General features: G+C 41.4%; 1 protein-coding gene and 1 long non-coding RNA gene across 2 annotated transcripts in view; one reads left to right on the forward strand and one right to left on the reverse strand.

Annotated features, from left to right (window-relative positions):
* The first annotated feature begins 3,577 nt into the window (after window positions 1-3,577).
* LOC111857152 (E3 ubiquitin-protein ligase TRIM16-like) lies at window positions 3,578-9,349 on the forward strand. The gene is made up of 6 exons (XM_072710517.1): window positions 3,578-4,165; window positions 4,479-4,574; window positions 5,667-5,900; window positions 6,160-6,232; window positions 7,641-7,700; window positions 8,312-9,349. Exons 1-6 carry the CDS (start codon window positions 3,578-3,580, stop codon window positions 8,845-8,847), a joined length of 1,587 nt encoding a protein of 528 aa, XP_072566618.1. The 3' UTR covers window positions 8,848-9,349.
* Window positions 9,350-9,445: 96 nt separating this feature from the next.
* The window catches only part of LOC111857153 (uncharacterized), a 35,526-nt gene continuing 29,781 nt past the window's right edge, over window positions 9,446-15,190 (reverse strand). Inside the window, exon 3 of the long non-coding RNA XR_011989843.1 lies at window positions 9,446-9,836. This is a non-coding gene — a long non-coding RNA (uncharacterized lncRNA). The remainder of the gene's footprint in view (window positions 9,837-15,190) is intronic.

Genomic DNA, 15,190 nt, shown 5'->3' on the forward strand with positions numbered 1-15,190 from the left:
AGAAAGTTGGAACCACTTAAACAGGCTCCTTTCAATGCAGAGGAGCAGTGGCTCTACTTTGACCTCCTCCCAAATGACTGAGCTCCTCCCCCTACGAGCTCCTCGTACCTCTAAAGCTGCGTCCAGACTCCCTGTGAAGGAAACTCATTTGTGCTGCTTGTATCCTCAACTGCATTCTTTCTGTCATTATGTAAAGCTTGTGACCACGGATGAGGGTATAAAACAGTGAGGGTAGGTACATACAGTAGGTTGAACAGTAAATCAATAATGTTGCTTTCTGGCTCAGCTCTCTCTTTACCATGACAGAAAGATATAGCGTCCGCATGATGCTGATACTACACCAATACACCTCTCGATCTTCCCCTCCCTTCTTCCATCACTCATAAACAAGACCCCAAGATACTTAAACTCCTCTGCTTGATGCAGTAAGTCATCCCAAACCTGGACAGGACAATCTACCTTTTTCCAGTTGAGAATCATGGCCTCAGACTTTGAGGTGCTGATCCTCTTCCATGCTGCAGGTCACAGCCTGATGAAGCCAACAGACTCACAGCATCAGCAAAAAGCAAAGATTTAATCCTGAGGTCACTGAATTGGACCCCCTCCACCCCTTGGCTAAACGTAGAGATTCTATCCATAAAGGTTATGAGCAGAATCAGTGTCTATGAGTAGCCTTGGGGGAGTCCAACACACACTGGAAATGAGTCTGGCTTACTGCTGGCACTGGGAACCAAACACTTGCTCTCGTTATACAGAGATATAATGACCCATAACAAGGGACCCAAAGTGCACCATCATATGCATTTTCAAAGTCCAGAAAACACATGTAGACTTGTTGGGCAAACTCTTATAAACCCTCCAGTATCCTTGTGATGGTGAAGACTTGGTTCACTGTTCTGTGATCAGGACGGAATCCACATTGTTCCTCTTGGATCCAAGGTTCAACCAACGGATAGTCCCTCCTCTCCAATACCTTGGCATAGACTTTTCTGGCGAGGCTGAGGAGTGTGATCCCCTTGAAGTTGGAACACATCCTCCGGTCCCCTTTCTTAAAGATTGAGATCACCACCGCAGCCTGATAATCCAAAGGCACTGTCGTCAACCTTCATGCAATGTTGAAGAGGCATGTCAAACAAGACATCCCAACAACATCAAGACCTTTAAGGAACTTGGGGCAAATCTCATCCACTCCTGGAGCTTTACTACCGTAGAGTTTCTTGACTACTTCAGTGACCTCAGCCCTAGTATTGGGTAAGTCCTGATTCTTCCAACTGTACTTCCTCCAAGGAAGGCATATCAGTGGGATTCAGGAGGTCCTCAAAGTACTCCTTCCACTGCCTGACTATATTCCCATTTGAGGTCAATCGACAGTTAGCTTCATCTAAGTGTCCAAGACATGAGGTCGCAGATCCAATGATATGATTACAAAATTGAGCATCGACGTGTGGCCCGTGGTGCTCTGGTGCCAGGGGTACTTATGAACACCCTTATGTTTGAACATGGTGTTCATTATGGACAGACTGTGGTTATCACAGAACTCCAAAGCAGAGCATTGCTTGGGTTCAGATGTCATTACCCATGTGAGCATCAAAGTCTCCCAGCAGAACATTGGAGTCCACTGTGGTACAAACACACAGACAACAGTCAGAGCGTCTCCACTCATTTGAAGTTGATGGGAGGCGACCTTCTCATTTACTGGGGTGAACTCCAATGTACTGAAGCCAGACCAGGGGGCTCTAAGAAGACTCAAACTTGCCCAGCCCCTCTCCAGCAGTTTGGTTTCAGAGCCCAAGCTGTGCATTGAGGTGAGCCCGACTATATCTGGGCAGTATCTGTCTACTCCTACACCAGCTCAGGCTCCTTTGCTGCTGGTTACATTCCATGTGAGAGGTTACATTCCATGTTCCTAAAACCAGATTTGATAGCCGATGATCAGTCTGTCTAGGTCCTTGCCTTTGACTGTCCCCCAATTTGCACTGTAGGTGCTGGGCCCACAGAATGGCAGACCCGGGTAATTACCTTCACTGACCATCAGCTTAACAATACTGATATTATTAAACTGTGTATAATAACATATTAAACTTCATGTTGTAATGAATCACAGAACCGGATCGATGAACCAGGTTTGATCTTTCCATGCTCGGATAACCTTCTCCAGTCAGCCTCACCATAGTTAATTTCTTTGTACATTGATACAAACTCGTTTGTCAGGTTTTCCCAGTGCGAGATCAGGTACCAAGCATTTTTTCCTGAGATATAATCTGTTTTGTGATCTCCCATGTATTTTGACCCTTTGCCTACTATTACTGACTTAGATTTCTGGATGCCTTTGTATTTGTCCCAATCATCATCATAATCATAATTCAGAGAATTTGCATGTGAGATTTACCTGGGGTAACATCAACCACATAAAAACTGAGATTCTACACTATATACTGATTTTCTTCTACCAAACATAATTAGCCTTGATGCATCATCTAAACATGGGATTTGAATGTTGTTTTTTCCCCTAAAACAAAATTTTACTAACACTCACTGCATAAATATTCAGTCTGTTATCTACAGACAGGCCCCATGTTACAGTCTGCAGAACTGCAGAAGCCATGCATTGTTTTCACAACCATTACAAAGTAGTGTGTGCATTTCTTATTATGAATGATTGTATTTAACCCAAATTTTTAATATAACAGGCTTTATGGCAGACCGTTTTAAGTTGTCTGCAAGTCAGAGATTCTTAACTTGGGGACTGCCTGTATGTATTTTGTATAATGTCCTATAGTGATAACATGATGATGTTTTGGTCACCAACAGATCGCATATATGACGATGGTCCCATAAGATAACAATGGAGCTGAAAATTCCTAGTGATGTCATAGCCGTGATAACGTTATAGCGCAATGCATTCGTTACTCACGTTTGTGATGATGCAGGTGTAAATAAACCAACAAATCCAATACGTCATAATGATAATAAACAACTATGTTACTGGGTTATTCATGTACTATATTGTACGTTTTATTCATTATACAGTATATAGCCTTGGTGATAGCCTAACGGTGGCAACGGTGGCCTAATGGTTAGGGATGTGCCCTTGGTTTTAATCCCCAACTGGCAAAGTACCATTGACTTATCCTGAGCAAGGTACTGCTCCCTTGGTGCTGAATTAGCTGCCCCCTGAAATGTCACAATGTGACATATGGGTTAAATGCAGAGGACAGATTTTGATGCTGTGCTCTGTGTGCTGTGGTGTATCAACAATGACGATTAATCACTTTCCCTTTCCCTATCCCTTGGTGTGTAGCCAGCGATACCATCTAGGATTGTGTGAGTACATTGTATGACAAAATCGCCTAATGATGCATTCAGAGGAACATATCTCTGTCGTCAAGCAACGCATGACTGTTTTTTACTTACACATTCCAAATTCAGTGTCCGGTTTGCCCAGTCTGCTCTTCTCAGTTTGGCCTCAGTCCAAAACCACACCTACTGCAGCCGGGGATTCAGCACGTTTCTCCCACTTTCACACACAGATGAATATAGAAAAAACAAACTGAATCCTATCAGTCTTCGTGTTATAATGGCAGGAGCCAGTGTTGCAGTGGATCAGAACCTATTCAGCTGTCCAATCTGTTTGGATCTGCTGAAGTATCCAGTGACTATTAACTGTGGGCACAGTTACTGTATGAGCTGCATTAAGAGCTGCTGGGATCAGGAGGATCATGCTGGAGTTTACAGATGCCCCCAGTGCAGACAGACCTTCACACCCAGACCTGTTCTGGGCAGAAACACCATACTGGCTGAAGTGGTGGAGAAACTGAAGACTGGACTACAAGCAGCTACTCCTGCTGACCATTATGCTGGACCTGGAGATGTGCAGTGTGACGTCTGCACTGGGAGAAAACACAAAGCTGTCAAGTCCTGCCTGGTGTGTCTGGAATCTTACTGTGAAACTCACCTCCAGCCTCACTATGAGTCTCCAGCTTTTAAGAAGCACAAGCTGACTGAGGCCACTGGACGTCTGCAGGACAAGGTCTGTTCACACCATGACAAACCCCTGGAGGTCTACTGCCGTACCGACCAGCAGTGTATCTGTTATCTCTGTACCATGGACAAACACAGAGGCCATCATACAGTCTCAGCTGCTGTTGGGATGGCAGAGATACAGGTCAGACCAGAAAGTTTTATAAATTATATGGTATTTTTTTAAAAGAAGTATACATTAATGTCTTCTCACTTGTTGAGTGTTAGTTTATTTGCTTTGAAGACACAGAAATTTAACCTGGTCGGATTAAAGAAAAATGCATAGAAAACAAGTTGCTAAGAATTTGAAACAATAGCATTTTGCGATTTTTTTCTCCACACAGACGAAGTCTGGTTATGGAAAGTCAAAGGAATACGTTTCTGAAAATGTCATACAATTGACTAAGGAGAAATCTGCGATAAAAGCATTTTGTGCCCCCCCCCCCACCCCTCTGTAGAGACAAATGGATGAAACACAGAGAGAATTTCAGCAGATAATCCAGATGAGCGAGAAGGAGCTGCAGGAGCTGAGAGAGGCTGTGGGCTCCATCACAGTGAGTATGAACCTGAGGAGAAGATAACAGCTGCCTAGTAAGAGTCATTGGAGGCTTGAATGGAGGTTCTTCCATAGATGAGTGATTTGAGTACTACAGGGTCCTATATAGCATCTGCTGCAAAGCAACACCAGGCGGGATGCGAGTGTCTCTGCCAGCGTGATTCTCTCCCCGTCCAGCAAGATGCTAAGGTCCTTCTAAAAGTTCAAAAATAGGTTGGCTGTGTAAAAACCAAATTAGGCATAGTGATCTGTTTTTCTTTTATTTGGTGAAATGTTTCATGTAATTTTCTATTCACTAACAAACATAAATAAGATTAGAAAATTGAACAATACTTATTCATTCTTGTTCTGCTCCTGCAAACATATCAGTCACTTCCCGCCCGCTCCCGCTTTCACTTTGGGCACAGGCAGATCCCTGTCCTCCACAGAAATATATTCTTTCCTACTACTGGCAAATCCGCCATTTTAAAAGCAATCCACCAAGGTGCAAGCACACCTGGCTCTTAAACGGAATGTGAGATGACACCCTGATTGGTTAATTGCATGTTCTGACCCAAACACATGACCAATTAACTAATCATGAGACTAAGTACAACCCTTTAGACCTTTTATATAAATATAAAAGCTCAAAAAAGCCTCAAAAGCTGACGAAGATAAATGAGTTTTAAGATGAGATTTAAAATTTTAGACTGTAGGGGCAGATCCGATGGCGAGTGGAACATTATTCCACAGCCTAGGTGCAGCAACTGAGGATGCCATGGAATAAACACCTTTATCTATATCTGTGTAACTTTTTAAAACATTTTAAACTGAGACCCAATGGTAACAACCAACCTGCCCCATACAGCCACCAGTCTCTGCCAAATCCCTGCAGCTGACAGTGTATGAGCTTAATGAGGGATCATTTCCAATCAGTGCTGGCTGGGTTTCAGTACCTGAGGCATCCAGCATCGTGACGCTCCAAACCCCAGCCCTGTGCTGTTTTTATACCTCCTGTCGGCTCACATCACTATTGTACAATGAGGCTCTCTGGGGTCTCAAAAGGGGCCAATTGTAATTTACTGTCCTCTGCTCCCTGTGTCACCAACAGAGATCAGCACAGTCAGCAGTGAAGGACAGTGAGAGGATCTTCACTGAGATGATCCGCTCCATTGAGAGAAGACGCTCTGAGGTGACAGAGCTGATCAGAGATCAGGTGAAGGCTGCAGTGAGTCAGGCTGAAGGAGACATGAAGAGACTGGAGCAGGAGATTGATGAGCTGAAGAGGAGACACTCTGAGCTGGAGCAGCTTTCACACACAGAGGATCACAGACATTTCCTCCAGGTAACAGAACACCTACTTTAACAATATGAGAACCAGAGTATTCAAATGGATGTCTACAGTATGTTCATTTGCATATATTCAAGTTCTTTTTCATTTGCCAGCCAGAAAATGTTCCTTTTAATTGAGTTATAGTGCACATTTGTTTTGATGAAGCCATTTAATGTGTCTGTAGAGGTTCCTGTGTCTTCCTGTCCTCCCTGAAGCTGGTTTTGGACTCAAAATCTCTGTCAATTCATGCTTTTATTTTGGGAATGTGAAGAATGTGGCTTCTGATCTGAAGGATCAACTGGAGAATGTTTGCGAAACAACACCAGCAGAGATCAAAGATGCAGGTTAATAATGAAACACATTTTTAAAGTTCATTCATAATAATATAGGTTTTGCATAGAAAGTATGTAACAAATATCACTCCCACTTTTGCCTGAGCAAGAGAACTTCGTTTTTTCTATATGTAAAAAAAGTTTGTTCGTGTTAAAATATATTATGGGGAGAGAGTATGTATAATAGTCAGTCTTCTATCTGTGCGATCAAGGCAAATTCAGCTCTTCTCTAACAGTAATTCTTGGTGAAGACACTGAATCAGCTCAAAATTGAACTGCAAAATCCAAATCATACAAATCCCATATCTTTTAAATAATACAATCCACATAATGATAATCAGGGGTTGGAAAAGTACTCGATATTCATACATAAGCAAAAGTACAAATACGACACCACAACATTATGCAAAAAATAGTCATCCAGGTACTACTCAAGTAAAAGAAAAAAAATACCTAGTTTTAAAAGTACTTAAGAAAAAAGTACTACATTCAAATCTATTTATCTTGCAAAAAGCAACATGTCCTTTTAAATTCACTCAAGAGGTCCGAATACAGCAAGTTATAGTGAATCACATAAAGGAAAACTGAGTCACATGTTTTCTTTTTGTTCAGAAAAGCGGTGAAACTTGCCGAGCTTGCTGATGCAGATTAGCTAAATGGCGTTTTTATTATACGGAAAACGAAAGAGGAATCTACGGGCCAGATTTATTAATGAGCTGCAAACATTTCACAGGCTGGTACTGAAACCTCGTTAAATGGTGAATGAGCCATATTAAAACCTCATCCTCCACCAAACTAGCTGATCATTCAGTACAATCATCAGCATTTTCTCAACATTAGCTCTAATGCTGCAAATATTATATTGATAAAATTTACATACCAGACAGCAACTCTAGTAGGTTACCTGATAGGCCTATATTGTGCATCTCTGCATATTGTTTTTTCCTTGGTCATAAAGAGAATATGTAATGCAAAATAATAATAATAATAATAATAATAATAATAATAAAGAATTATATTGCAAAAGGATCTTGAGAGAAAATCGCAAAACCAGTGAAAAATATTTTGATTCATATTTTATTCAGAACCATGCAGCCCAGCTCAGGTGCACTGCATGCAATAGTAGTTTTTATAGGGTGAGTAACAATTGTCATGCAGAATGCATCAGAATAAAAGGTTGTTACTGTATCTGGCTCAGAAACATAGCAAAGTGAAAGTAAAGGTTACAAGACCTTGAAATTTTCAAGTGCAAATACCCCAAAAACCTGCTTAAGTACAGTAATAAAGTGTTTGTACTTGATTATTTTACACCTCTGATAATAATAATCTATAATAATAAAAACCAATCTCCAATAATCTGCTGTCTGCCACAAGTGAATCCCATTTACTCACATCCCCATTTCTCTCTGTCTCTTTCTAGCTACTAATGACCCCAGCCTATTGGTATTAGTGCCCAGGACCAGAGCAAAATTCTTACAATGTGAGTCTGTTCACTTACACACACACACACACACGTAGGGTAAACATATCCTTATGGGGACCGCTCATTCATTTCAATGGGAAAAATGCTAACGCTAACTATGACAACCTTAACCCGCATCCTGCCCTAACCATAACCATAAGTAACCAAACAAAATACAAGAGTTTTTTTAGTTTTTTCATAGCAGTCACCGATTTTTATAAAATAGTTTGGACATTGTGTTGCCATAAGGATAGGTATACCTGCTCACACACACACACACACACACACACACACAAAACCACGTTGGCATACCTGTTTAAATTGGGACCTTCCATTCATTTCTATGGGAAAAACCCTAATCCCAATCAGGACATCGTTAATCTCTACCCAGCCCTAACCTTAAGCATAAGTAACCAAACAAAATACAAGACTTTGGTATTTTAATTTTTTTGACAAATGTCCCCAAAATTAAGGAAGTTTCAGGTTTTACCACTCTATGGGGACATTTTGGTCCCCAAATGTGATCTGTGCAAACCCACAAATGCACACACACACAAAGTGCACACTCTTGTTTACTGTAAGGAGTGAATTAGCGTAAACCATCACCTTCTGATGTTCTCCTCCATCAGATTCCTGTCGGGTCACTCTGGACGCCAACACAGCAAACAGAAACCTCCGTCTGTCTGAGGGGAACAGAGTGGTGACATGGAAGAGAGAGACACAGTCATATCCTGATCACTGGGAGAGGTTTGACTCATGGTTCCAAGTGCTGTGTACGGAGGGTCTGACTGGGCGCTCCTACTGGGAGGTTGAGTTCAATGGAGTTGGGGTCGGTATAGGCATCACATATAAGGGGATCAGCAGGAATGGATGGGGTAATGACAGCGCACTTGGACACAATAACAAGTCTTGGTGTTTGTACTGCGATTCTGATAGTTACTCATTCTGGTATGATAATGAGCAAACTGAGGTATCTGCTCCCCCCTCCCCCAGGATAGGGGTGTACCTGGATCACAGGGCAGGAACTCTGTCCTTCTACAGTGTCTCTGACACAATGACCCTCCTGCACAGGGTCCAGACCACGTTCACCGAGCCCCTCTATCCTGGGTTTACATTTTCGTTTTGTAAATGGTATGAATCTTCAGTTCAACTGAGCAATATTTAATAAAACACTGATTCTTGAGATAAGGGACAAAACATATCCTACAAAGGAAAGCCTTATTTGTGTTAAAAATAATAAATAAATGCATAATCTAAATCTAAAGTAAATGTGTATACAGGGTTATGGCCATTCTGGAATGCATTCATTGATTCCAATCCAAATGGAACTGGAGCTGGGATTGGGGGAGAAAACTATGGGGAAATGTACTGGAATTGAATTCTAATTTCAGGGAGATTTAAATTCCAACTCCAGTTCCATTTCCTGATTTGGATTGGAATTGATGAATGCATTCAGGAATGGCGCCAACCCTGACTCATGACAATAAATTCTTATATTTTAAAATGATTTTATTACACAAAATGTACCTTCTGTATCTAAAGTTAACCTCTCCTCAGGTCACAATGTCAAACTGCCAATAAGAGTGTTTAAAATGCTACAGGCATATATTTACAAATTTACTTAAAAATGGGATCAGAAAGATATGAAATAATATATTAAATGAACTTCTTGCCTATTTTCAATGAGAGAATACCTGATATATAACAAAGTTGTGTCCTCACTTTCAGTCAACTTCGTCAGATTTTTTTTAATGTCAGATATAAAAAAAATGTATGATCCTGAATAAATCAGGCAATGTTATAGTCAGCTATAACTCTAAGGACTGTTGATCAGAATGATAGATGACCTAGTAAGTTTTGTATTAATTTATATTTTAAAGAAACAATGTACATATTGTGACAGTCACAACCTCCACATGTCAAAACTGTCTTCTCATTATGAAAATTATAGTTAGGAATTGAGGAATATAATTTTGGCACTTGAGGTAGGTTATGTAGGCAGCTTGCAACTCAGAAATAAGCAAATGGCTTCAGGGTAAAACTTACGATTAAGAAGAAAAAGTATTCCTTTTTATCAACTCCATCAGATATGAACTCCATCAGGTTGTTGTTACAGTGTGGCATGGTGAAGGAGGGATGATCCACGTAGCGGTTCTGAACAAAGGGGCTTTATTAATAGGTGGAACTCAAAAGGAAACCAGAAACAAAAAGCCCAAGAGGATCACACCAGCCTCAAACCATAGACAGTAGCGATGCCTCTGTCAGAGCCACATGCTCAACCCTTTGAGTGACATGGCAGCCCAAGGAACACAAGCACACACACAAGGAACTAAAACAAACCTGGGAAATAAGGGAAGATGGGATGACTAGTGACTGCCGCTGGCCAAATGAGGAAATGACACATGAACCAGGGCAGGACAGGGACTGATCCTGACGGTTTTTTGTCTGATGGAGATGGTGTTGATATTGCTCTCTAAAAGTTTTTATGTAGTATTATAATTCCATTTTTTTATATGGGGAAATATAAGATTATTTCATGGTTTTATTTACATGCACATTTACATACTCTTTTTTATAACATGTTTACATCAACTTGTAGAGCATAGAATGGCTTGTGACATTACATACAATGCTTTGCTTTGTTTTGCAATTTACGTTTTTAATTCTATGTATTAAATTAATATATTTCTAAACAACAGTTGATATTTAGTTACTTTATTACACGATTTCTTGCATGCATGTGCAAGCACACACCTACAGACATAAGATTATACATATAATCTTTTAGATTTTTTTTTTAATAAAAATTCTAATGGATTTAACTGAACTTTATTATAGGCAAGCATGGGGAGGAGGAAACTATCTGTAAAGGAGCAAAGAAGGAGAAATAGGGATATCAAAGGCAAATAAGAGAGAAATAGGGATATCAAAGGCAAAGAAGAGAGAAATAGGGATATCAAAGGCAAAGAAGAGAGAAATAGGGATATCAAAGGCAAAGAAGAGAGAAATAGGGATATCAAAGGCAAAGAAGAGAGAAATAGGGATATCAAAGGCAAAGAAGAGAGAAATAGGGATATCAAAGGCAAAGAAGAGAGAAATAGGGATATCAAAGGCAAAGAAGAGAGAAATAGGGATATCAAAGGCAAAGAAGGAGAAATAGGGATATCAAAGGCAAAGAAGAGAGAAATAGGGATATCAAAGGCAAAGAAGAGAGAAATAGGGATATCAAAGGCAAAGAAGGAGAAATAGGGATATCAAAGGCAAAGAAGAGAGAAATAGGGATATCAAAGGCAAAGAAGAGAGAAATTGAACATGAAAGACTAAGGTGGAAGAAGAGAGTTCAAGATAAAAAAAAGTATATCAAATGGTAGTATTGGGAGTTAGGGATGAGAGATGTCTAAGAAGGTATCAGAAAGAAGGTCAGAAAAAGTCCAGAAATGGCAGAGTAGTGCAGCAAGTCGACTCTTCCCCAGATAGCCCTCTAGAACAGAGTATAGAAGCACTTTAGTAGGTGGGATCTAGCCAGTAGGAATGTGCACAGAGCCCACTATTTCTATGTGTTTTTATATTTGAATATAAGTGTAAACAGGTGTTGTTTTTAATTATACTTTTAAGTTCAGGATATTAAGGTGTTAATATGTTATTATGGGCCTATTCATGTAATGAAAGGCCCATATTGTTCTTCACCTAGTAAACTACATTTTGCCAATTTGCGCTGAGCCCGTGAAAGACACAGAGCTCACTTTGGTGCCAAATCGTAGGGCTTACTTAGCTGCACGGATTGACATATCGTTTGTCTCCGTACTGCTTACGGATTGCGTGCAATTGCCTCTCAAAGTCGAAAAAAAAACTTTATTATTATTATTATGGGCCTATTCATGTAATGAAAGGCCCATATTGTTCTTCACCTAGTAAACTACATTTTGCCAATTTGCGCTGAGCCCGTGAAAGACACAGAGCTCACTTTGGTGCCAAATCGTAGGGCTTACTTAGCTGCACGGATTGACATATCGTTTGTCTCCGTACTGCTTACGGATTGCGTGCAATTGCCTCTCAAAGTCGAAAAAAAAACTTTATTATTATTATTATGGGCCTATTCATGTAATGAAAGGCCCATATTGTTCTTCACCTAGTAAACTACATTTTGCCAATTTGCGCTGAGCCCGTGAAAGACACAGAGCTCACTTTGGTGCCAAATCGTAGGGCTTACTTAGCTGCACGGATTGACATATCGTTTGTCTCCGTACTGCTTACGGATTGCGTGCAATTGCCTCTCAAAGTCGAAAAAAAAACTTTATTATTATTATGGGCCTATTCATGTAATGAAAGGCCCATATTGTTCTTCACCTAGTAAACTACATTTTGCCAATTTGCGCTGAGCCCGTGAAAGGCACGGAGCTCACTTTGGTGCCAAATCGTAGGGCTTACTTAGCTGCACGGATTGACATATCGATTGTCTCCGTACTTCTTACGGATTGCGTGCAATTGCCTCTCAAAGTCGAAAAATAAAAACTTTATTTATTATGGGCCTATTCATGTAATGAAAGGCCCATATTGTTCTTCACCTAGTAAACTACATTTTGCCAATTTGCGCTGAGCCCGTGAAAGGCACGGAGCTCACTTTGGTGCCAAATCGTAGGGCTTACTTAGCTGCACGGATTGACATATCGATTGTCTCCGTACTTCTTACGGATTGCGTGCAATTGCCTCTCAAAGTCGAAAAATAAAAACTTTATTTATTATGGGCCTATTCATGTAATGAAAGGCCCATATTGTTCTTCACCTAGTTATGGGCCTATTCATGTAATGAAAGGCCCATATTGTTCTTCACCTAGTAAATTACATTTTGCCAATTTGCGCTGAGCCCGTGAAAGGCACGGAGCTCACTTTGGTGCCAAATCGTAGGGCTTACTTAGCTGCACGGATTGACATATCGTTTGTCTCCGTACTGCTTACGGATTGCGTGCAATTGCCTCTCAAAGTCGAAAAAAAAACTTTATTATTATTATTTATTATTATTATTCTTCCGTGATTTTCGGCAATTAATGCGGGTCGTACCGTAGCGTGCAGCCAGGCAAGCTATATATCAAAAGTGAGTCCTTCATGGTGTGAGGTGTGCTATTACTTTTCTGCGCAGAATATGTTACCATGGCGACGTTATTAACGTTTAAACACACTTAAAATCTCATAGGAATGCATTGAATGCTAACTTTTACCTAGCATTAGCCATGTGAATAGTAGTAAGGCGCATCTTTTTTCATGGGAGTGAATGGCCCATTGGCTTCAATGCATTTCAGTCAAAGTTGTCCCACTCGGCCAGCGTTCATACCAGAGCAACAAGACTTGGTATTCCACCTTAGGCCTCATCACCCAACACCCCAAGTCCAACATCTTGCCCCGCACTCGTCTTTCATCCCTCGTTCTCTCCCATTGGCTTCAATGCATTCCAGTCAAAGTTTTCCCACTGGGCCAGTGTTCATGCCACAGCAACAAGACTCGATATTCAACCTTAGGCCTCATCACCCAACACCCCAAGTCCACCATCTTGACCCGCACTCCTCTTTCATCCCTCGTTCTCTCCCATTGACTTCAATGCATTTTAGTCAAAGTTTTCCCACTGGGCCAGTGTTAATGCCAGAGCAACAAGACTAGGTATTCCACCTCAGTCCTCATCACCCAACACCCCAGGACCACCATGATGACCCGCACTCGTCTTTCATCCCTCGTTCTCTCCCATTGACTTCAATGCATTTCAGTAAAAGTTTTGCTATTCGGCCAGCGTTCATGCCTCAGCAACAAGACTTAATATTCAATCCCAGGACTCATCACCAAACACCTAGCAACTGCCTAGCAACCATCTAGCAACACCTTAGCAACTACCTACAATTTCATAGCAACACCTTAGCAACCATCTAGCTATGCCTAGCAACCAGCGACTGAGCCCATAGCAACACCTTCTGACAACATAGCAACCACCTAGCAACACCTTAGCAACCACCTAGAATTGCATAGCAACACCATAGCAACCATCCAGCTATGCCTAGCAACCAGCTACTGAGACCATAGCAACGCCTTCTGACATCATAGCAACCAGCTTACAGCACCTAGCAACCACCTAGCAACACCTTAGCAACTACCTACAATTTCATAGCAACACCTTAGCAACCATCTAGCTATGCCTAGCAACCAGCTACTGAGACCTTAGCAACGCCTTCTGACATCATAGCAACCAACTTGCAGCACCTAGCAACCACCTAGCAACACCTTAGCAACCACCTACAATTGCATAGCAACACCATAGCAACCATCTAGCCATGCCTAGCAACCAGCTACTGAGACCATAGCAATGCCTTCTGACATCATAACAACCCACTTGCAACCACCTAGCAACACCTTAGCAACCACCTAGAATTGCATAGCAACACCATAGCAACCATCTAGCTATGCCTAGCAACCAGCTATTGAGACCATAGCAATGCCTTATGACACCATAGCAACCACCTTGCAACAGCTAGCAACCACCTAGGAACACCATAGCAACCACCAAAAAATGCATAGCAACACCATAGCAACCATTTAGTTATGCCTAGCAACCAGCTACTGAGGCCATAGCAACGCCTTCTGATGCCATAGCAAACACCTTGCAGCACCTAGCAACCACCATGCAACACCATAGCAACCACCTATAATTGCATAGCAACAACATAGCAACCACGTAGCAATGCCTAGCAACCAGCTACCAACACACTTGCAATGCCTAATAACAACATTGCAACCACCTAGCAATGCCTAGCGGCACTTCGGTAACCACCTAGCAGCACCGTAGCAACTAACTTGCAAATCTTAGCAACCGCCTAGCAGTACACAGACCACCCATTTTATAAGTAGCACAGGCTCTTCCACGGTCAGCGGATTAGGCCCATCTCAAAATTTCTTCAGGAATTTTCGTTTCTAGTTATGGGCCTATTCATGTAATGAAAGGCCCATATTGTTCTTCACCTAGTAAACTACATTTTGCCAATTTGCGCTGAGCCCGTGAAAGACACAGAGCTCACTTTGGTGCCAAATCGTAGGGCTTACTTAGCTGCACGGATTGACATATCGTTTGTCTCCGTACTGCTTACGGATTGCGTGCAATTGCCTCTCAAAGTCGAAAAAAAAACTTTATTATTATTATTATGGGCCTATTCATGTAATGAAAGGCCCATATTGTTCTTCACCTAGTAAACTACATTTTGCCAATTTGCGCTGAGCCCGTGAAAGGCACGGAGCTCACTTTGGTGCCAAATCGTAGGGCTTACTTAGCTGCACGGATTGACATATCGATTGTCTCCGTACTTCTTACGGATTGCGTGCAATTGCCTCTCAAAGTCGAAAAATAAAAACTTTATTTATTATGGGCCTATTCATGTAATGAAAGGCCCATATTGTTCTTCACCTAGTAAACTACATTTTGCCAATTTGCGCTGAGCCCGTGAAAGGCACGGAGCTCACTTTGGTGCCAAATC

This window comes from Paramormyrops kingsleyae, chromosome 4 (assembly GCF_048594095.1).
Source record: "Paramormyrops kingsleyae isolate MSU_618 chromosome 4, PKINGS_0.4, whole genome shotgun sequence".
Classification (NCBI taxonomy): Eukaryota; Metazoa; Chordata; class Actinopteri; order Osteoglossiformes; family Mormyridae; genus Paramormyrops; species Paramormyrops kingsleyae.

Excerpts from the sequence above, each read along its gene's own strand:
- LOC111857152 (XM_072710517.1), top strand. The coding sequence starts at position 3,578 with ATGGCAGGAGCCAGTGTTGCAGTGGATCAGAACCTATTCAGCTGTCCA. Across the intron at positions 4,575-5,666 it reads AGGCTGTGGGCTCCATCACA|AGATCAGCACAGTCAGCAGT; the intron begins GTGAGTATGAAC and ends TGTCACCAACAG. Across the intron at positions 5,901-6,159 it reads ATCACAGACATTTCCTCCAG|AATGTGGCTTCTGATCTGAA; the intron begins GTAACAGAACAC and ends GGGAATGTGAAG.